Here is a 21872-nt window from a genome sequence, read left to right on the forward strand (position 1 = left end):
TGCCTTAAACCAAATTGATGGGCTTCCCTGGTGGCGCAGTGGTTAAGAATCCGCCTGCAGGGGACACGGGTTCAAGCCCTGGTCCAGGAATATCCCACATGCCACGGAGCAACTAAGCTCCTGCACCACAACCACTGAGCCTGCGCTCTAGAGCCCTTGAGCCACAACTACTGAAGCCCGTGCGTGCCTAGAACCTGAGCTCAGCAACAAGAGAAGCTACCGCGATGAGAAGCCGGTGCGCCGCAACGAAGAGTAGCCCCTGCTCGCAGCAACTAGAGAAAGCCCGCGCGCAGCAACGAAGACCCAACGCAGCCAAAAATAAAATAAATAAAAAATAAATAAATTTATTTTAAAAAAACCCAAATTGATTATAGTTCTGTCTCACTCCGTCCCCACACCTTATGTTCTTAACTTCCTGCTGTCCTGCCTCTCTTGGATACACATCTCCCAGTATCAAAGGAATATGGAGGTTATGGGTGTCATCCTCAACTCCATCACTTATCACGTCCAACCAGTCATCAAAGTCCCGTACGTGGGACTTCCTTGGCGGTCTAGTGGATAAGACTCCGCGCTTCCACTTCAGCGGGCATAGGTTCGATCCCTGGTTGGGGAACTAAGATCCCGCATACCACGTGGCATGGCCAAAAAACAAACAAAAGTCTCATACAATGCTCCTTCTTAAATATTTTTTTCATCAGTTTGTTTCTTTCCCACTGGTTGACATTAGTGATTAAGAAAATGCTTCCCAGTTCAACTACCTGGATTTAAGTCTTAGCTCTGGCTCTTCTGTGTGACCTTTAGCCTCTCTGTACCTTAGTTTCCTCATCTGTAACGTGAGAATGAGTGATGGTACCCACCTTGTTAGATTATTGTCAGGATTTAATGAATGTATGAAGCTGTTTTAAAATATGTCCACAGATTCTTTGACACTCCTTCTTTCACTAGGTGGAGCCTAATTTCCCTCCTCTTGAGTATAGGCTGCACTTTGTAACTTGCTTCTAACCAGCAGAATATGGTAGAAGTGTTGCTGTGTGACTTCTTAGACTAAGCCATAAAAGGCATTGAGGCTTCCTCATCCATCTCTCTATTGAATGGCTCACTTTGAGAGAGACCAGCCACCATTTGTGACAGCAGTGAAGCAGGCAGCAGAGAGACCCAAATGGAGAACAACCGAGGCCCCGTGCCAACAAACCAGCACCATGTGAAGTGCTGGAAGGACATCTTGGAAGGACGTCTTTCAGCCACATCAAATCTTCCAGTGATTGTTGCACCTGGCCAACATGCTGATTGTAGCTTCATGACACCCTGAGCGAGAACCAGCCAGGTAAGCCATCAACAGATTCCTGACCAACAGAAACTGTCTGATGGTAAATGTTTGTTTATTTATTTATTATTTTTGGCTGTGTCGGGTCTTCGTTGCTGCGCGCGGGCTTTCTCTAGTTGCGGCGAGGGGTGGCTTCTCCTGTTGTGGAGCACGGGCTCTAGGGCGCGCAGGCTTCAGTAGCTGTGGCTCGCGGGCTCTAGAGCGCAGGCTCAGTAGTTGTGGCACACAGGCTTAGTCACTCCGCGGCATGTGGGATCTTCCTGGACTAGGGCTCGAAACCGTGTCCCCTGCATTGACAGGAGGATTCTTAACCACTGCGCCACCCGGGAAGTCCCTGTTTGTTGTTTTAAGCCACTAAGTTTTGGGGGATAATTTGTTATGCAGCAATAATAATGAATACAAATGCCTAATGAAATTAGGGCAGTGCCTGGCACATAAGAAGCATTATAAACGTTTGTTATTATTGATGGTTTTTATTGTTTATGTTGTTGTTACTGAAATGGCATATTTTACTTTTTTTTTTTACGAGAAGCACACTGAATATTTATGTATCTTTTATTCTTTTTTTAAAAATTTATTTATCTTAATTATTTATTTTTGGCTGTGTTGGGTCTTCGTTGCTGCGCGCGGGCTTTCTCTAGTTGCGGCGAGTGGGGGCTACTCTTCACTGCGGTGCGCGGGCCTCTCATTGTGGTGGCTTCTCTTGTTGCCGAGCACGGGCTCTAGACTCGCGGGCTTCAGTAGTTGTGGCTCACAGGCTCTAGAGCGCAGGTTCAGTAGTTGTGGCGCACGGGCTTAGTTGCTCCGCGGCATGTGGCATCTTCCCAGACCAGGGCTGGAACCCATGTCCCCTGCATTGGCAGGCGGATTCTTAACCACTGCACAACCAGGGAAGTTCCTGTACTTTTTATTCTTAAAGTTTTTAAAATTGTGATAAAATACACATAACATAAAATTTACCATTTTAACCATCTTTACGTGTACAGTTCAGTGGCATTAAGTACTTCACATAATTGTGCAACCAATCTCTAGAACTCCTTTCATCTTGCACAACTGAAACTCTGTACCCATTAAACAAAAACTCCCCATCCCTCCCTTCCTCTAGCCCCTGGAAACCACCTATTTACTTTCTATTTCTATGAATTTGACTACTCTAGGTGCCCCATCTGAGTAGAATCATTATTTGTCCTTTTATTACTGGCTTATTTCATTTAGAATAATTTAGCATAATGTCCTCAAGGATCATCCATGCTGTAGTGCATGTCAGAATTTCCTTCTTTTTTTTTTTTTTTTAATTATATGGCAATTATTTATTTATTTATTTATTTTGAAGTATAATTGACCTACAACACCATGTTAGTTCCAGGTGCACAACATAATGATTCAGTATTTCTGTACATTACAAAATGGTCATCAAAGAATTTCCTTCCTTTTTAAGGCTAAATAATATCCCATTTTATATATACACCCCATTTGCTTTATCCATTCATCTGTCGATGTACAGTTGGGTTGCTTCCACCTTTTGGCTATTGTGAATAACGCTGCTATGAACATGGGTGTACACATATCTCTTCAAGACCCTGCTTTCAGGACTTCCCTGGTGGCACAGTGGTTAAGAATCCCCCTGCCAGTGCAGGGGACATGGGTTTGATCCCTGGTCTGGGAAGATCCCACATGCTGCAGAGTAACTAAGCCCGTGCACCACAACTACTGAGCCTGCATTCTAGAGCCCGCATGCCACAACTACTGAAGCCCGCGTGCCACAACTACTGGACCTGCATGCCACAACTACTGGACCTGCATGCCACAACTACTGAAGCCTGTGCGCCTAGAGCCCATGCTCCGCAACAAGAGAAGCCACCACAGTGAGAAGCACGCACACTGCAATGAAGAGTAACCCCCCCCTCACCACAACTAGAGAAAGCCTGCACACAGCAACGAAGACCCAACACAGCCAAAAATAAATAAATAAAATAAATAAATTTATTTTAAAAATTTATTAAATTTATTTTTTAAAAAAAGACCCTGATTTCAATTCTTTTGGGTATACACCCAGAAGTGGAATGGCTGAGTCATATGATAATTCTATTTTTAATTTTTTGAGGAAGTGCTGTACTGCTTAACAGGGTGACTGTTCATACTCTTTTACATCTTGCTTTTTTTTTTTTTTTTTTGGCGGCGCTGCGCAGCTTGTGGGATCTTAGTTCCCTGACAGGGATTGAACCCAGGCCATCCGCAGTGAAAGCACTGAGTCCTAACCACTGGACCACCAGGGAATTCCCACATCTTGCATTTTTCGCTCAGTGATACATTTTGGAAAGTTATCCATATCTTTAGATCTAACTTGCTCTTTTTCAAAAATAAATGTTTTGAAGTGTACAGAAAAGTGCACAAATCATAAGTGAACAGCTGAATTAAATTTCATAAACTGAACACACCTGGTAACCAGAACTCAGCTCATGAAAAGAACATGACCAGCCCCACCAGGACGCCCTTCATGCCTCTTCCAGGATGCCCCCAAAGGAAACCACTAACTGGACTTCTAACAATATGGATTAATTTTGCCTGTTTTCATACTTTATATAAATGAAATCTCGCGATATGCATTGTTTTGTGTCTGCTGTCTTTGGTCTGTGCTTTGTTTGTGAAATTCATCCCATGCTATTGCATGTGGCTGTAGCTCTTTCATTCTCATTGCTATATAGTTTCCTCTGTGTGAAGATGCTACACTTTATCCATCTGTTGATGGGAATTTGTTTTTTGGTGGACATATGTTCATATCTGATTGGACTGGAATTGCTGGGTCATAGGATACGTTCAGCTATAGTAGAAACTGCCCAACAGTTTTCCTAGTGGTTGGACCAATTTGGATGCCCACCAGCAGTGTATGAGAGTTTCCCCACTCTATATCCTCACCAACACTTCCTGGTGGTGTCTTCTTTCATTTAGCCATTCTGGTGGGTGTATATCGGTATCGCACTGTGATTTTAATTTGCATTTCCCTGATGATTAGTTGAGTAACTTTTTAAATGTTCATCTCTCCCTTGGATTTCCTCTTTCTGTGAAGTTTTGTTCAATTCTTTTGCTTGCTTTTCTGCATACACACACACACACACACACACACACACACACATACACACATGTGCAAATATATTATATTCGTAAATATAATTCATAATATTATATTAGTAAAATTTTCCTAAGAACAAGGGGATTCTCCTATATAACCATAATACCAATTTAACATTTCCCCAAGTATCAGTTTAAGATTGATAGAAAACTATCATCTAATTTATAGTTTATGTTCAAATTTCTCCCATTGTCCCAATAACATACCTTGTCACCATCTGCTTTCCATCCGGGATCACACTTTGTTTAGTTGTCATGTTTCTTTAGTCACTTTTAATCTAGAACTGGCTGCCAGCTTTTAAATTTTTGTTATTGTTTAAGTTTTCATGACACTGACATTTTTAAAGTGTACAGACCAAGTACTTTATAGAGTGTCCCTCAGTTGGGCTTTGTCCCATGTTTTCTCATGATTCAATTAGGATGATGCATTTTTGGCAGAAAAACATCACAGAAATGATGTTGTGTCCTTTTCAGTGCATATCAGGAGGCACACGATGTTCATTTGTCCCGATACTGGTGATGTTAACTTCTATCACCTGGTTTTAGGTGATGTCTGCTGGTGTTGTCCGTTAATACTATTTTTTTCCCTTTGTAATTAATAAGTAATCTGTGGGAGGATACTTTGAGACTAAATAAATATCCTGTTCCTCATCAAACTTTCACTCAGTGGTTTAGGCTTCTGTTGATGATCCTGGCTGGAATTTTGTGTTTAATATTCCAGGACCATCACAAACCCCAAGAGGCCTGGGCCTCCAGTGACATCCTGGAAGGGGTGGGGAGACTGTACGAGGCTGATGGTGGCCAGAGAGATCTACTGGAAATGAATAAATCTCTATGGTGGCCTAGGGGGGTCGAAAGGGACCCATACTGCTCAGGGATTTGGTAAAACACTGAGGCTGGGGCTTCCCTGGTGGCGCAGTGGTTGAGAATCTGCCTGCCAATGCAGGGGACACGGGTTCGAGCCCTGGTCTGGGAAGATCCCACATGCCACGGAGCAACTGTGCCCGTGAGCCACAATTACTGAGCCTGCGCGTCTGGAGCCTGTGCTCTGCAACAAGAGAGGCCGCGATAGTGAGAGGCCCGTGCACTGCGATGAAGAGTGGCCCCCGCTTGCCACAACTAGAGAAAGCCCTCGCACAGAAACGAAGACCCAACACAGCCATAGATAAATAAATAAATAAATTAATTAATTAAAAACAAACAAACAAACAAAAAAACACTTAATGTAGAATAAGTTTAAAAAAAAAACAAAAAACTGAGGCTGCTGAGAATTCATGCCCTCACCCCACAAATATGTATCAAAGTCCTGCTTGGGGTCAGGCACTGTTCTAGGCTCTGAGGCACAGCAGTAAACAAAAGAGATCAAATCCCAGCCGAGCTGGAGCTGGCACTGGTGGGAGGATTCAAACCAGCAGAAATATGTAATATGTTTCATAGTGATAAGAGCGAGGTTAAGGAGATACAGAGTAACAAGGGTGTCTCTCCCCATAAAACAGTTCTGCCCCCTCTCCTTCTCATCTATGCTCCTGTGGGTCTCCCTGCCTGTTGTCTGCCAGAAACTCTGGCTGAGCCAAGGTCACTTCCAGACACCGTCTGTTCTCCCCAGGAGTGGGGCCTGTACCAGCTCCAGCATCTGGACTCTTGGCACGGAGCCCCAGAGCCCTGGAGCGAGGGAATGCTGGCCTGCCCCACATCAGGAAGGGAATCCTCCAGTTTGGCTGTCTGGGACTGGTGAGATGGAGGGCTTCCGAGAAAGAGAAGCCAGTGCAAGCTGGGTGGCCTCCCTGAAGGAGGTGGAGGACTGCTGGGCGAGAAGAGTCCCTTAATTAGACTGATGAAGACGGATGTAAATAATTATATTCCTAAACACCATCAAACACGTTCAGAGTGCCTAGTTTGGGGCAAATGTTGGACATTTGTTATGGCACCTAATCTAAGTGCTTTATATATGTTATCACATCTAAGAGGCAGGGGGTATTTACCCTATTTCACAGATGAAGAAATTGGGATTCAGAGAGGTGATGCCATTATCCAGAGGTCACACAACGAGTGCTTTGAAGAGCCTGGAAAGGAACTCAGGTCTGTGTGGGTCCCACCACCTGTACCACCTGCTAGGCAGCACGCCATCCCTGGCCCACTCCCAGCACCGCCCCTTTCCCTGGAAGCCCCCGCCGCACGCTCTGCCTCTGCTTTCTCCCCTCCACTTGGGCCGGCAAGAAATACAGCCCTGGGTTACAATCTTCGGGTCGGTCCTAGTACCAGTTGTTTACCTTGGCCAAGTGAGCACACATCTCTGAGCCTCAGTTTCCTTAACTGCCTAATAGGGATAGAAATAGAGCTACTGAGAGGAGTCCGTGCGTTGATGAACGTAGGGTATCTAACCCCCGCGCCGGGCGTAGTCTTCACTCAGTGACCCGGCGGCACGCTTTTAGTCAAGTTCTAACTCTCTGCGCCCGTTTCCTCCTGGGCACGACAGGACAATCAATGATAGTGCCTCTTAGGTCGTTCTCGGGAATAAACGTGTACGTATATATGTAAAGCACTAAGAACCGTGCCCGCAGTTAGCCGGGGTTGCTGTTTTTACTGTTGGGGAGGGGGGAGGGCAGTGGGGTGGAAGCAGGGACAAGCCAGGAAGGCTCTGGAGAATCGGGGCGCCCCGTCCTCCGTCCTGCAGCGTTTGGGTCTGGGTTCGGGATGTCAGGGCCCGCCGACCTCGGAGACCTCCGCCGGCTCCTCCGCACCCGGAGTGGCAAGGGCCAGCGCCGGGCTCTGACGTCGGCCTTCAAGGCCCCATCCTCCCCCCGCCCCCCTCCCCGCGGCCTCCTCTGAGGGCGGAGCCCGGGAGCCCACCGCCCCGCCCCCACCCCCGCCCTCGCCGCGGGCCCGGGGCGCTGAGAGGGGCGCGCAGCGGAGCTCTCAGACCCCGCGCCCCCAGGCCCAGAGCCCTAGGAGCGCGGGGCTCACTGAGTTCCCCCACCTGAGCGGCAGGATCGGGGAGGGTGTCGGTGCGGAGAGCCCAGGAGGTCCCGGCCTATGGCCGTGGGCGGTGAGTGAGGGGCGCAGCTGGGGGGGCACCGCTCTTCTCCCGGGTCCTGGCGCTGGGGACAGGGAGGCAAAACCTTGGCCAGGAAATCGGCTCAAGCTAGGTTTGGACTGAGGGCGGGAGACTTGGGGACCCACCCCAGGGGGATTGTGAGGGCGAGAAGAATAGTCTCCGTGGTTGAGTTGTGTGGTGGGTTGGTGGTGTTATGGGGGAAGTGTGCAAAGGTGGATTCTGGTAAAACAGGAGGTGTCAGCGGAGCGGGTGGGTGTGGGCCATGGATATGGTAGAGAAAGAGAGGGGTGTGTGGCCCTGGGTGTTTGGGCACATGTGCAAGGGAAGTGATGGGGACGGGGGAGAGTGTCCAGCCTGCATGTGTGGGAAGCCTGTGCATATATGTGCACCTGGGGAGAATCTGATGCTGGGGGGATTAGGATGAATGTGCAAGGAGTTATTTGGGGTGAGTGTGTAAGACCGTTGGGAGCTCGTGTTGTTTGGGGCAAGTATGCAAACAGTCCCTTGGGACGTGAATGTACACAGGTGGAGGTGGGGATTGGGCTTGCCTGGATGGGTATGTGTGGCAGGGGACTTGGGTATTGAGAGTGTGCAGGCTTGGGGGCACAGGTGGTGTGTGAACTAAGCATCATTGGGGATGGGTGTGGGGGAGAGGGATGAGAGTGTCAACCCAGGATGGGTGTGTAGTTCATGGGCCAAGTAAGTGTGTAAGGCATGGTTTGGAATAAATGTGCAACAGGTGTGTGGTTTTTGCCTGAGGAGAGGGAAGCCTGGAACTGAATGTCCAGAGTCCTGAGTTCTCTTCACAACTTAGACCAACCTCTGTTACTCTCTGGGCCTCGGTTTTACTATCTGTAAAATGGGTCTGAGGATGGTTCAGCTACCTAGTCTCTGCCTGGAGTCTCTCCAAAGCCAGGAGTCAGGGGAAGGATAAAAGTGAGAGTTTTACAACTTGTCTTTTTCTTTCCCCTACCCCCAGGAAGCCCCTCTGGGAGCCTCTCCCCAGCCATGGACAACCCCAGTCTTCCAGAGCTCCAACAGCCTCTGCTGGTGGGTGTAGGCGGTGAGCCCCCTGTCCAGAAGCCTGGCGAGCCTGAGCCAGGGCCTCCCTTTCGAGAGACAGCCTTTTCAGAATCACTGAGGGGTTGGCAGTTCCTGCCACCATCTCTTCCTTCTGTGAGCGCTGTACTGGGGGAGCCAGGGCTCCCCGACCTTGAGGTAGGAGCAGGACCACTAAGGTAGGCTCCTTAGTGGGAGCTGGGGGAGGGGGCTGGAGGTGAATCCAGCTGTGGCCAACATCCGGCAGGCTGCTGGCCAACTCCAGCTGCCAGCTGCTGGCCTGGAGTCTCACTTCGCAATTGCGTGTGGCCTTCCTGGGTTTCCAGGTGTGGTTTTTCCTGTTCTCCATCCCGCTGGCTTCTTTACCTTTTTCTCTCCAGATTCATCTCTCATCTTTGTTCCCTTTGGCTCTGTTTGTCTTCCCTCTGATTTCTGACCCCCCTGTTCTCTATCAGTCTATCTCTTTCCAAAGCCGATGCATCTCTGTGCCTCTGTTCTCTCTCTCTCTTTTTTTCCAATTAATGTCATTTTTTATAATTTCTTATTCCTTATGCATATTGTCAAGCATGTCTTTTATCTGCTAAACATGGTTTTCCAGTTGCTATTGCCATATAAGAAATCACCCCCAAAGCTTAGTAGCTTAAAACAACAACAATCATTATCATGGCTCATGGTTTCCATGGGTTGGGAACTTGGGAAGGACTTGGGTGGTTCTGCCTCAGGGTCTTTCATGAGGTTGCGGTCAGCCAGTGGCTAGAGGTAGAACAGTCAGGGTCTGAAGCAGCTGGGGTCTGGTTGACTCTCTCTCTCTTAATGTAGTCTCAGGGCTTCTGCAGGAGTCTCCCCATGTGGGCTGGTTTGGGCTTACAGCATGGCGGCTTCAGGGCAGCCAGACTCCTTATGTGCCTCCAACCTCCAGCAGGAGTGTTTCAGCAAAGCAGAAGCTGCCTCACCTTTTCTGACTTATGCTTGCAAGTCGTGTTGCATTACTTCCACCACATTCTATCAATTACAAATGAATCATAACCTGCCCAGACTCAAGGAAAGTGGACATAGACCTCACCCCTGATGAGAAGATTATCAGTCAGATGGGTGTGGCCATTTTTGGAAACACAGTCAGCCACACTGTGGCAGTAAGCTTCGCTTTGACATAGTTTGTGTCAAATAATCCCATTATTTGAAGACTTTGAGGGCCTTATTATTTCTGCTAGTTCTCCTCCACGGTTCCTGTGTGCCTGGTTATCTTTGACTGCATGCTGGTCATTGTATTTGAAAAATTGTTTTGAGGCCTAGAATGAAAGTACCTTCCTCAGGAGAGGATTTGGTTTGCTTTTGTCAGCTGTCTGGGGGTACTACCAGTTAAAGATCATTTTTAATCTAGTTCAAGGTCTGAATGAAAGGTTAATTTTTCATTCAGGGATTGGTAAATGGGATTGGTAAATGCCTGCAGGGCAGAAGGGGCCTTCTCTGTTCATTTGACCTCTCTGTTAAATTAACCTTGATTTTCACTTTAGTTTTGGCTTTACAGTAACTCCTTAAAGTCTTGTGAGCTATTTGATGCAAGATTAAAAAATATATATTTTTAACCTAGAACCTGTAGTTTCAGCAGGCAGGTTTGTCCTAGTAATTTAGGCCACCAGAGCTGGCTCCCCTAATCGCCATCTTTTTGCAGGGTCCAGTCCCCATTGGTTTCTGTCTCCACTTCAGCGGTTTTTAACTCAGAGCTTATAAGCAGCTGTAGTATCCATGAGTGGACCTGTGAACTCCTTGAAATTGAACTCAAAGCTTTTGAGTGTGGGTGAGGCTTTTCTCTGGAGACAGGGTTCAGAGCTTCCCGTCAGAGGGATCCAGGATGTGGGCAAGTCAAGAGCCTACCTCTTGGAACATTTTTCTCTCTTGGTGTCTTTGGGGGCATGGGGAGTGGAGCAGTGGGGCAAGGAAGATGGGTGGAGATGACCACTTAGGCTGTCTCCTGCCCATAGGATGTGTCATCCAGTGACAGTGACTCGGACTGGGATGGGGGCAGCCTTCTCTCCCCACTCCTACCCCACGACCACCTCGGCTTGGCTGTCTTCTCCATGCTGTGCTGTTTCTGGCCTGTGGGCATTGCCGCCTTCTGCCTGGCCCAGAAGGTCAGTCTGTGGGTGGAGCTGGGAGGGGGTTGGATATAGAAGAGAAAAATGCATTCAGAAGAAAAGAAAAAAAGAGGCATGCTTGGGGGAAAAAAAAGTGATGGAGAAAAGGATTTACATAGAAACATTCAGGGGTAAAATGAGGCATTTTTCACAGAGGGCAGCCCAGAGTGGTGGTTAAGAACCTGAGCTCCAATCCTAGGCCTGCCACCCTCTGGTAAGGTTGTGGGCAAGCCGGTTAAACTCCCGGTGCCTCATTTTCCTCATCTGTAAAATGGGAATGAATAATTCCTGCCTCAGGGTCATCGTGAGGCTCAGCGAGTTAGAACTGTGGCATATAGTAATATATGTATATTTTTATTAGTCACCCAGTAGCCCCAGTGCCCAACTGTGCCTGACCCACAGTAGCTGCTCCCTATGTTTTTGGAACATATGAATGAATACATGGGTGTGTTGGGTGGGGAAGGGGTCGGGCTGCGGGAAGTAGGGTGGGATGAGGGGATACCTGAGTCACCGCTGCACCGCCTCCACAGACCAACAAGGCTTGGGCCGAGGGGGACGTCCAGGGGGCAGGGGCCGCCTCCCGCCGCGCCTTCCTGCTGGGGGTCCTGGCCGTCGGGCTGGGCGTGTGCACATACGCGGCCGCCCTGGTGACCCTGGCCGCCTACCTCGCCTCCCAGGACCCGCCCTAGTTGCCCCTGCGGTCCCCACTGTGAACCCAGAGGCCGGCCGCCCAGCGCGTCCGCGGTCGGAGTGGAGAATCCACGTGGATGAGGCGGCGGCGGCGGCGGCAGCATCCAGAAACGGGGAGTGAGTCGGTTCTCCCCCACCACCCCTCTTCCTGGAGGCCGCAAAGAGCGATTAAACACCAGACACTCCTGCCGCCAAACCTGTGTCTGTCTGTGTGTGTGGGAAGGCGGAAGGGACGGGCCAGAGTGACAGGCTGCCCCCCGGGGTGCTCCCGGACACCTCAGAGCCAGAGAAGAGGGAATCCGAGGAAGCTCGGAGGGCTTCCAAATTGCAGAATATTCTCTTCACAACGTGGGTGATAGGTAGAGAATTAGAGAAAGCCAGGTTCCAAGGCCTTCCTCCTCCAAGTTCACTGTGTAACCTCTGCCCACGTACGTTCTGAGCCTCACTTTTCCTCATCTGCAAAATGGGACTAGTTTCTCCCACACCTGGAACAGTTCTGAAGACTAAATGAGTCATACAGTGTAAACAGCAGCCTCCCCCGGAGCTCCTTCGACAGCAAGTGGCAGAAATCCAACTCAGACTGCCTTACACAACAAAGGGGAAGAAAGCTGAGGGAGAACTGGATTGAGGGCCTCAGATAAGTCTGGTCTCCCCATCTCTTGGCTTCACTGCACAGGCTCCGCCTCGTGGGGGAGGAGAATGGAGCAGGCTGCTCTGGTACCCCAAAGGTCCTCTTCCCCAGGCACCCTCTCAGTGGCCCACCCGGGCTAGGAGGCAGCCCCATCACATACCCTGAGATTGGGAGGGATGGGACCTTCAGGCCTCAAAGTGCTGGCACTCTGGCAGGCAAAACAGCCCTGTTCTGAGCTTATCAGAGGTACATTAAATGGAGCCTGATATTACCAAGTAATGAAGTGAAAGTGGTTTAGTTTTTTCATTCCACTTAATGCCATTTAATCTTGCTAGAAGAAAACACTATTCCCTGTTTGTGCTCTCCTGCGCATCTTCACGGGTGTAATTTCAAGCTATTTATGCATTTCCTTCTTGTTTACTGGGGATGAAAATGACACCTGCTCAAAGGGGCAATTGGCACCGTGTGGGCCAGTTTAAGCATGTGAAGTGTGCAGCAGAGGGCCCCCAGACGTGTCATTTTCACCATAAACCCCTAAACATAAGTGGCAGACAGGATCTGGCAGCCATGTGGCCCACCTGTGGGAACGTTATTCCTTGCTGGATGCTAGCGGGATCTTGGCTCCTGCTCCCTGAATGTGAGGGTGGGGATCAGTCAAATCAGAACTGAAAATACACCCATTTCCAAAAGCCCCTTAGGGGGTTGCTATCACCCCTGACAGAGAACCAACAGGCCTCGGTCACTTCCTTTCACAGACAGGGACCCGAGGTCCAGAATGCGCTGGCACCTCCGGTGTTTGTCTGCATAGTGAGGGCTCTGGGTCTGGACTTTTTTTTTGGCCGCACCAAGTGGCACGCGGGATCCCCAACTAGGGATCGAAGCCGTGCCCCCTGCAGTGGACGCGTGGAGTCTTAACTGCTGGACGGCCAGGGAAGTCCCTGGGTCTGGAGTCTTGAGTGGGACCTGTGCTCCACCACGTAACTAGCTGGTGACCTCTGGCAGTTAACTGGCTTCTGAGCTTGTTCCCTTACCTTATTCTTTCTTGAATTTTATTTATTTTTTTGGCTGCGTTGGGTCTTCGTTACTGCACGCAGGCTCTCTCTAGTTGCGGCGAGTGGGGGCTACTCTTGTTGTGGAGCACGGGCTCTAGGCGCGTGGGCTCAGCAGCTGTGGCACGTGGGCTCAGTTGTTGTGGCTCGAGGGCTCTAGAGCACAGGTTCAGTAGTTGTGGTGCACGGGCTTATGTGCTCCTTGGCATGTGGGATCTTCCCGGACCAGGGCTCGGACCCGTGTCCCCTGCATTGGCAGGCGGATTCGTAACCACTGCGCCACCAGGGAAGTCCCTTGTTTCCTTACCTTAAAACAGAGACTGTAACAACAGCCACACCTCACAGGGTTGTCGGGTGGGTAAAAGCAGCATTCAGAGCCAGATTCCCCTCCGAAGCCCACAAAGCCCACTGCCTCCCCGACCATCTCCTTACTCTCCCCTTAGTCACTCTGCTCCAGCCACACTGGCCACCTTGCTGGTCCTTGAACCTCTGCCCGTCTCTGCCAGGGGGTCCTCCCCCCACATGTCCATGAGTCCCTGAGTTCGTCCCTGGCCTCCTCCTGGGCTTCCCTCAGATGTTCCCCTCTCCACGGAGGTGTCCCCGACTGATGTATTAAATCTGCCCTCTCCCCGACTCACCTAAACCCGTCTTCCCTGTTTGTTTTTAAATAGCATCCACCATCCAAAAAACACCAATTTTATTTGTCCATCACTTCACTGCTCCTCGAACCTGGGACGTGAGCCTCATTCACTGCTGAGGCCTCAGCACCCAGCAGGGCCTGCACACTCTAACAGCAGTCCCACTTCACCGGGCTGTTAAAATGAGTAGATTCAGTCAATAAATGCACCATCCTACTAGTGTTTTCCTGGGGTGGGGTGGGGTCTGTGCCCCCTGGGCCCAGGGGCTGGCTATAGCCACTTTCTCAGCAGGGCTGGGCTACCAGTTTATTTGACGCTGGAGGTGGTGGGAGGGGCAGCTTGCCCCGGCGTGCCTCAGCTCTTGGAGTAACGCCTCTGCAGAGATTCCCGGTAGAAGCGGAAGACGTGCTGGGAAGCAGCCTGGGCTGCGGCCAGGCACTGCTGGAGCTGGGAAGGGAGAGGGGCTCAGTGCTGCGGGCCCAGGCCTGCACCCACACGGCCTGACGGGCCCCACCTCCCCGTTCACCGGGAGCCCCGCCCCCCAAGGGGAGGCAGGTGGAGCGGGGATTACTCCCTGTGCATTTCCTTCTTCCCCACTTCATGGGCTCCTTTAAGGGGAAGGCCTCAGGGGTCAGGTTCCAGCAGCTCCAGGCCCTCAGACCAATGGCATCAGGCATCCTGACCCCTGGACGTGACCCCAACCTTGTTGAGCTCCGGGGCCAGATTGGAATTTTAGAGCCACAGGCCCTGTGACTCCAAATAGTCTTAAAAGCCATGGAACCTGAGACCCCAAATCTTTACTGCCATGTATACCTGGATTCACAGGAGGGCCAGGTGGGAAATATTCTTGGAGACCATTTGGCCCAACAGGTGCCAAACTCTGTTTTTCAGACACCCCGAGTTCCGGGGTGCACAGCTCTGAGCTGGAAGCTGGGAGGCCTCCAGGTGCCCCCATCTCTTGATTTCAACTTGTGCCCCTCTTCTCATAAATTGGTCTTCCCTTTAAAATTCCCACAAAGGTTTCTATGGCTACAAAGTTTGAAAACTCCTATTTACAGAAGGGATGCAAGGAAGGGGCCCTCCTTAAGCTTCTTAGGATTGGGACAGGACCTCATGTCAGGTGGGTGGGAAGGATCTGGCATTCACCCCCAATTGCACACTGGTACCTCAGCATCAGAGTAGAGCCCCTTGGTGGTGGACATCAGCAGCTTCCGTTCCACGCTGTCAAGTGCAAAGGTCAGGACTGCCCGGGCCTCCTAGGGATGAGGGGTACAAGGTGGGGGACCTGGGACTCTCTCCTCAGACACAATCTCAGCTGGTCCCAAAGAGGGGGCTTGCTTTTCACTCACGTATCTATTTTTTTTTTTTTTTTGGTCTACATACCACCCCTTCCTGCTTCCTTGAGTAATCGCTCCCCATGCCAAATTCCACCACATGGTTCTGACAGGGGCTTCAGAGCACAGTATCCTGCGCCACAGGGGCAGCAGCCCCAGTGCCGGTCACTCCCCGGTGCCTCCCATCTCCCTGCAGTGCTCTGTACCCCTGGGGCTGGAAGCCAGCAAACTATATTTCCCAGATTCCCTTGCCAGTTAGGTTCTACCAGGAATCTGGTGGGAGACCAGGAGGGAGGAGAGAGCATCCTGGTCCTCACTGCAGCAGGAGTTTGGGGTCTATCACCTGCCACAGGAGGCATGGAGATGGGGTGGGTTCTGGACTTCAGCAGCCAGGGCAAAGCCAGACCATCTCTGTGCATCTAGATCTGACTGTACCAGTGTCTCCACCAGCACAGAGCAGGAGCTGGCTTCCGGCTTCTAATCTCTGGGTGTCCTCTCTTCCTCCCTTCTGCTCCTTCAGCTCTTCCAATATGGTTATAACTAGTTCCCTGCATTAAATTCTCTCTGTCTGCAATCCCCCAAGGGGCTCCTGCTTTCCCGACTGGAGGTGACTGTTACAGTCCTTGGCAGGTAACTGGGAATAACCAGAACCCTAGCACACTGTGACCTTGAGCCAGTGAAGAAAAAACTCTTTCCTCCTTTGCTATTGTTTTTGAACCTCTTAAAATCAATTCCCTTTTTGCTTCAGCGGTTAGAGCTGGGTTTCTAGCACTTGCCCAGATGAACAGGGCAGAGCTTGCCAGCTGAGACTGAGGTGGTACAAGCCAACTGTTTTGGAGAAGTGAGGCCTAGAGGAGGAGAGGAAGAGTGTCTGCCCAAGGCCTTTTACCACCCTACCCTTCATACCTACCTTTTCTTGCTTGGCTGTGGGGTCCAGCAGGAGGGTCCCATCAGAGTCCAGAGCACAGGTGACCCCACAGAAGAGGGCCCGCATGGGCACACCTGCGTCCACCAGTGCCATGCAGGCGGCATTCAGGCAACAGGCCAGGAGCTGAGTGCCACAGGCAGTGGTTAAGAGTTTCTTTTTTTTCTTCCTTTTTTTTGGCCGTGCTGTGAAGCTTGTGGGATCTTATTTCCCCAACCAGGGATTGAACCCAGGCCCTCAGCAGTGAGAGAGCCGAGTCCTAACCACTGGACCGCCAGGGAATTCCCAGGTTAAGAGTTTCTACTGGAGGGCTGGTCAGCAGAACATATCCATGCCTCCATTCACCCTGCCAGTGCCTGCAGCAGACATCACTAATTGATCACAGAAAGGTAGAGTAGTTCTGGGATCAAGTATCCTTGGGTTCCAGACCTGAATTTGCCACCTCTAAGCTGTGTGACCTTGTGCAAGTCACGTATCCCCTCTGAGCCTCAAGCAGGGATCATAATGATATTCAACAGATACGCACCTTCAGGGAAACAGAGGGCAGAAGCCTTCCAAGATCACACAAGTAGGCAGTGGCAGAGCCAGGCCTGGAGCTGGGGTATCTAGAGCATGCAGTGCTACCAGGCGATAGACGGGCAGGGTGACAGAGGGAGGGGTCGGTGTCCTCAGGGAGTCCACAGTCCAGGGGAGAGGTGTGGCCCTGGCACAGTGCAAGGTGAGCACAGGCCTGAGTCAGACAGCTGGCCCCACCTCAGTTTCCTCAAGTCTTTTCTCCCCAGGGCCCAGCTTCACAATCAGTCAGTCCCACCTCTGCCACTGACCCTCCATTGCCTCCCCTCTGTGAAATGGGTTCACAATAGTCCTCCTTTTCCCTCATCTGTGAAGTGCCTGCCCAACGCAAGGCCATGCACCTGCAAAGCCGTCTAGAAATGCCCGTTTCTGGTCCTTGGCCTCTACCTTTTGCAACCAAACCACAGCGATCTTTCAAGGCTGAGCTGCTGAACCTAAGGTTCTACCTGCTCAGGGCTCCCCCGGTGTTGAGCCTCAAATCCAAGCTCTGGGTCAGAGTTGAGGTCACTGGCACAGGCTTTGGATTCTGGAGGACTTCCTGGAGGAGGTGGCCTGGGGGAAAGGATACAGAGCCAGCATCGCTGACGACCTGCAGCACCACGGTTATGGAGGTGCGGGGGTGCAGAGCTCCCAGCACCACTGCTTCACACGTGTTTCTGATCAGCCGCTCCCGGCTCTTCTCCGCTACGCCTGGGGAAATCAGGGGTGGGGTGGGGTTGTCAGGCTCTTCCCTTCCATCTGGCTCACCTTCCTCCATATGCCCCACCCAAACCCTCTGGAAAAGGGCCTGCAGTCCCAGTCCGGGTTACTGGAAGACCCTGAATGGATGACAGAGGAGTCCCAGTGGGAAGGAGGCAGGGCCTGACTGCCACCCACCCGACCCCTGCCACTTCCAGCACCCACCAAGGGAGCCTCCCGGGGAGGAGAACCTCTGAGCTCCCATGTCCAGTGCTGCTGTCCACCCCCATCCCAGTGGGCCCAGCCCTGGGGAGTGAGGGGGACAGAGTAAAAGAGTGGAAAAACAGGTTAATGGAAAGGAGGAGAGATGGAGCCAGGAAAGAGGAGGGGAAAGTGAAGATGGAGAGAGGGAAAAAGAGAGAAAAGTGACAGAAACAGAGACTCAGAAGCAGAGAGTTGGAGAAAGAGACAGAAATAGCTGAGGGCAGGGGACTTCCCTGGTGGTCCAGTGGGTAAGATTCCGCGCACCCAATGCAGGGGGCCCAGGTTCGATCCCTGGTCGGGGAACTAGTTCCCGCATGCATGCCGCAACTAAGAGCCCGTATGCTGCAACTAAGACCCAGCACAGCCAAAATAAATAAATAAAGAAAAGAAAGAAATAGCTGAGGGGTGATGAGAGGAGGGAGGGGAGAGTGGAGACCAGGAAAAGCAGTGAGGGAGACACGAGGTGAGAGGCCCAATTACCAGGCAGACCGATCTTCGGCCTCAGGGTCACCTCCAGTGTGGCCTTGTTGAAGATCTCTTTGCTGACTTTCACTTCTGCTGGCCCGTACACGCCTGCCAGGACGGAGGTATCCCCTGGGGAGACAGCATGGGAGGCCTCACCCAAATCTTCCCTGCCTCTGGGGCCCAACGCCTGGCACTTAACATTGTGGGCCCTGAGCCAGGTGGCCAGGGTTGCCCACATCACCCTCACTGTGGCCCACCATTTGTTGGTAGTGATTCTTTGAGCACTTGATTCATTTCTCTGCCTCCACTTCCTCATCTGTAAAATGGGGACAACTACAGTACCTCCCTCACAGCTGTGAGGATTACATGAGATAAAAAGAAAACCACTTAGGACTCTGCCTGTAAGGGCTGAGTGCCCAAAAGACTTTAGCTATTATTATAAACTTTAATGGGAAGTTCTTCCTGAGAGCTAAACTTTCTCCCTCTTACTGCTGCTGGTCCCAACTTCTCCATCCAAAGCTTCCCTTAGCCCAGCTCTCTTCCCTCAGGCTCACATCCCCAAACTCTGCAGCAGTCAGGACATCTGAGAAAGAGATAAATATCCGGGGGTGGGTCCTGACACCTGCTTATTTCCTCCTGGCTCTGTAACCTCAGCTGATTTTGCTCTCTTCTCTGGACCTTAGTTCCACCATCTGCAGAATGAGGAGACTGGACCACAACAGCAGCTTGCAAACTTTTCTGACCCTAACTCCCAATAAGAAATAGAGCAGGACCTAAAACTCACCCAAATCTGTGTGCATGTAAATGGAACAAAAGCCTCAAAAACAAGTCTTACCGTTATTGCTTTGATATACTCTGATATCTTCTACTTTATTCCAGTTAAAAACAACCACTAATGACGCAGTGGTTCTCAACCCTGGCTGCACAATGGACTCACTGCGTAGCTTTAAAAGATACTGATGCCCAGGTCCCTCCCCCAGAGAGCCTAATTCCATTGCTGGGGGTTGGGGCTCAGGCACCAGCAGCCTCAGAGCTCCACAGGCCATTCTACTGTGTGGCTGGGCCTGCAACCTGCAGTGGGAAGAAACGGAGCTTCAACAAAGCTTCCAAACACTGGCCTGCAATCAGAATCACCACAGCAATTAATTCAAAAATGTAGAGGGCCAGCCTCAGTTGGAGTGCGTAGGTTCTGAGGCTTTGCATTCTTAACCTCATCAGAGATTCTGAGGCCACAAGCATGTGGGACACACTTTTGAAGGTCTGCAAAGGACCCTGCTCCAGGGTCCTGGGCTTTGGGGTTTTAGAACACAAAAGGGGCTCAGTATTTCTTAAGCTCTAAGAAACTCCAGGCATCTGCATTTAGCAAGAGAGCTAAGCCTTGGGGAGGTCCTGGGTAGAGGCCTTTTTTTCCCCTGGGGTTGGGGAGGAGGAGCTGCCACACAAGGGGGGGGGGATTCTCTTGGCTCTAGGAGAATGTACCCGAAGGGGGAAATTATCCAAGTAGAACTAGATCCATACTGGGGCCTTCCTTCCTGTTACTCCAGATGAGCTGTCTGTGGTTCACGTGAGCACAAGAGTCCCTCCCCTCTGGACCCCACACCCATCTAACCCCTGCCCCATTTATCTGATCCTCTTACAGCAAAGCTTCTATAGAGCTGTCTCCACTCACTGACTCTTTCTTTTCCTCCTTGACCCCATCCCTCCACCAGAACAGTTCTTGACTGCGCCACCAATGACATACGTCCAAGTTGTCAACCCACAGGTCTAGCCCATCCTCACGTGATGCAGCCTCTCAGGAGGACCAATGCAGCTGGTTGGCCCTTACAGCTCAAACACGTTCTTCTCTGGGCTCCAGGTCACCGCCCTCTCTTGGTTTTCCTCCTACCTTACTAGCTGCTCCTTCTCAGTGTCTCTTCCTAGCTCTGCACAAGCTAGAAGACCCAGGGCTTAGTCCTGGGACCGCCTCTCTTCTCCATCTATACTAATTTTCTTGGAGATTCCATCCAATCGGTAGCTTGAAATACCATTTGCCAATCGGTAGCTTGAAATACCATTTATAGCCGAAGGATTCCAAATTCCAGACTTGTATGTCCTACTGCCCAGTCCACATTGCCACAGGCATGTCTACTAGGCATTGTAAATTTAATGTTCCAAACTGAACCCATCTTCTCCCAGCACAGCTGATCTGGGAAAAAAACTTTCGCGTTATCCCTGACTCTTTTTTTCATATTCCCAAACCAAACCATCTGCAAAATCTGTCGGTTTTACCTTCAGAATCTCACCACCTGCACTGCTTCCACTCTGGTCTGAGCCACCCTCGCCTCCCCCTTTCCCCCTCTAACCTCAACAGTGCAGCCAGACAGATTCTGTTAATATATATTCAGATCATGTCACACAGCTCCATTCTCAATCACTAGGCCTTATATGACGGGCAAGCCTCCTTACCTCCCTCCCGCCTCCTGTCTCTGGTGCAGCCACACTTGTCCCCTGACTATTCCTCACCAGGCAAGTTTTGGCCTCAGGGCTTTTACCCCTGTGGTTCCCAATGCTTGGTAAGCTTTCCTCTTGATCCCTTTAGGGTTTGCTCCCTTACCTTTAGGTTTTTATTCAAAAGGTACCATCTCAGTGAGGCCTTTCCTTACCATTCTAATTAAGACTGCAACCCTCTCTGGCACACCCTAGTCCTCTTCCCTACTATATTTTTCTCCACAGAATATTACTATATATTTTACTTAGTTATCTTTTGTTTGTCTCTTTGACAAGAATGTAAACTCCATTAGGGCAGGGATTTAAAAAAATGTTTTATCCATGTATTCTCAGTGTTAGCAAAAATACATGTGTTCAATGAAGGAATGAATGAAAGCAGGTTCTGTACCTGGGTCTGAGATAATGCCCTAAGGCAGGGTCTGAAGCATTTATGGGGGTGATCTTTAGGCCTGTCTCCAGAGGAATATTTCCCGGGGTCAGGGAGGTGAGTCTAGTCTGAGAATTATTTAGCTAGGGGAAGGGGATATTTACCTAATAGGTAAGACCTGCCCCAATCTTAGGGATATAGGAAGAGTTGTGTATCCCAGTCAAAGGGATATTTACCCAATGGGTGGGGGTGGGGCTGGGGACATCACCCTCAATCTGATAAGTATCTACTTCGGTAGAAGATCTGCCACTGGTCCAGGGAGTAATTAAACCGCTAGTGGTGATTTGCCACTCTACTGGGTATTTATGCGAACAAACGGGTTTGCCTCACCCTGGGATGTATGGACGCAGGATGCGTGTGTGGCAGGCGGGGGAGGAACCTAGTCAAGGGAGACACCCGGGTAAGGAGATTTCCCCTATTCTGGAGTATTCGTTTTTAAGAGGAAGTCTGCCCCTCTCTCATTCTGAGTACTTACCAAAGTGGAAATATCTTCTCCCGGATAGTCTGGAGGGAGAGGTATATGTCTACTGACGTATGCAGTAGTATCCACCCCGGCAAGAACTGCACCAGTCCAGGAGGAATATTTACCAGCTAACACAGTACACTGTAACCGCGCCCTGAAACGAATACGACCTGGGTGAGTTCCTACCTTGCAGGAAAGAGGCCGAGCCATCGGGCCGGGACAACAAATTCTGTTCGCAGGCAAAGTGCCGGAGGCTACAACTGGGGCCCCGAGAGCCAGACTCTATTCCAGACTCAGCGCGGATCTTAGTCTCAGTCTGCATCGTCCCCTCCATCGCTCCGGAGCCCACGTGCAGCCGGGATTGTCGCTTCCGCTCAGAAGCGCCCGCTCGCGTACAGACTGCGTACCTAGTGCGCACGCGCCGACCGGGGTTGGGGGGTGGGGTCTCCAGGATCGGCGCCCGCACGTGGCTCCGCGTTTACTAACAATTTGGTCCCTCCCACTCCCGCCTCGAAAGTCCAGGAAAGCCATTGGATAGAAGAGAAG

General features: G+C 50.8%; 3 protein-coding genes across 7 annotated transcripts in view; 1 reads left to right on the forward strand and 2 right to left on the reverse strand.

Moving 5' to 3' along the window:
• The window catches only part of ACTMAP (actin maturation protease), a 345587-nt gene that overhangs the window by 296333 nt on the left and 27382 nt on the right, over nt 1-21872 (reverse strand). The gene's annotated exons all lie outside the window — the stretch shown is intronic.
• On the forward strand, nt 7318-11563 carry TMEM91 (transmembrane protein 91). Of its 5 annotated transcripts, none has more exons than XM_061173001.1 (4): nt 7318-7499; nt 8488-8746; nt 10550-10699; nt 11380-11563. In XM_061173001.1, exons 1-4 carry the CDS (start codon nt 7487-7489, stop codon nt 11471-11473), a joined length of 516 nt encoding a protein of 171 aa, XP_061028984.1. In that variant the 5' UTR covers nt 7318-7486; the 3' UTR covers nt 11474-11563. The 5 variants fall into 5 exon arrangements, with proteins under 5 accessions (XP_061028984.1, XP_061028981.1, XP_061028985.1 ...); XM_061172998.1 differs by having other exon boundaries at nt 8488-8726; nt 11233-11463; XM_061173002.1 differs by having other exon boundaries at nt 8488-8726; nt 11380-11463.
• EXOSC5 (exosome component 5) lies at nt 13755-21723 on the reverse strand. Its single transcript, XM_061173046.1, has 6 exons — nt 21513-21723; nt 17965-18078; nt 17111-17232; nt 15955-16095; nt 14877-14966; nt 13755-14157 (listed from the first exon to the last, which is right to left on the reverse strand). Exons 1-6 carry the CDS (start codon nt 21658-21660, stop codon nt 14065-14067), a joined length of 708 nt encoding a protein of 235 aa, XP_061029029.1. The 5' UTR covers nt 21661-21723; the 3' UTR covers nt 13755-14064.

Source organism: Eubalaena glacialis, chromosome 18 (genome assembly GCF_028564815.1).
Source record: "Eubalaena glacialis isolate mEubGla1 chromosome 18, mEubGla1.1.hap2.+ XY, whole genome shotgun sequence".
Lineage (NCBI taxonomy): Eukaryota > Metazoa > Chordata > Mammalia > Artiodactyla > Balaenidae > Eubalaena > Eubalaena glacialis.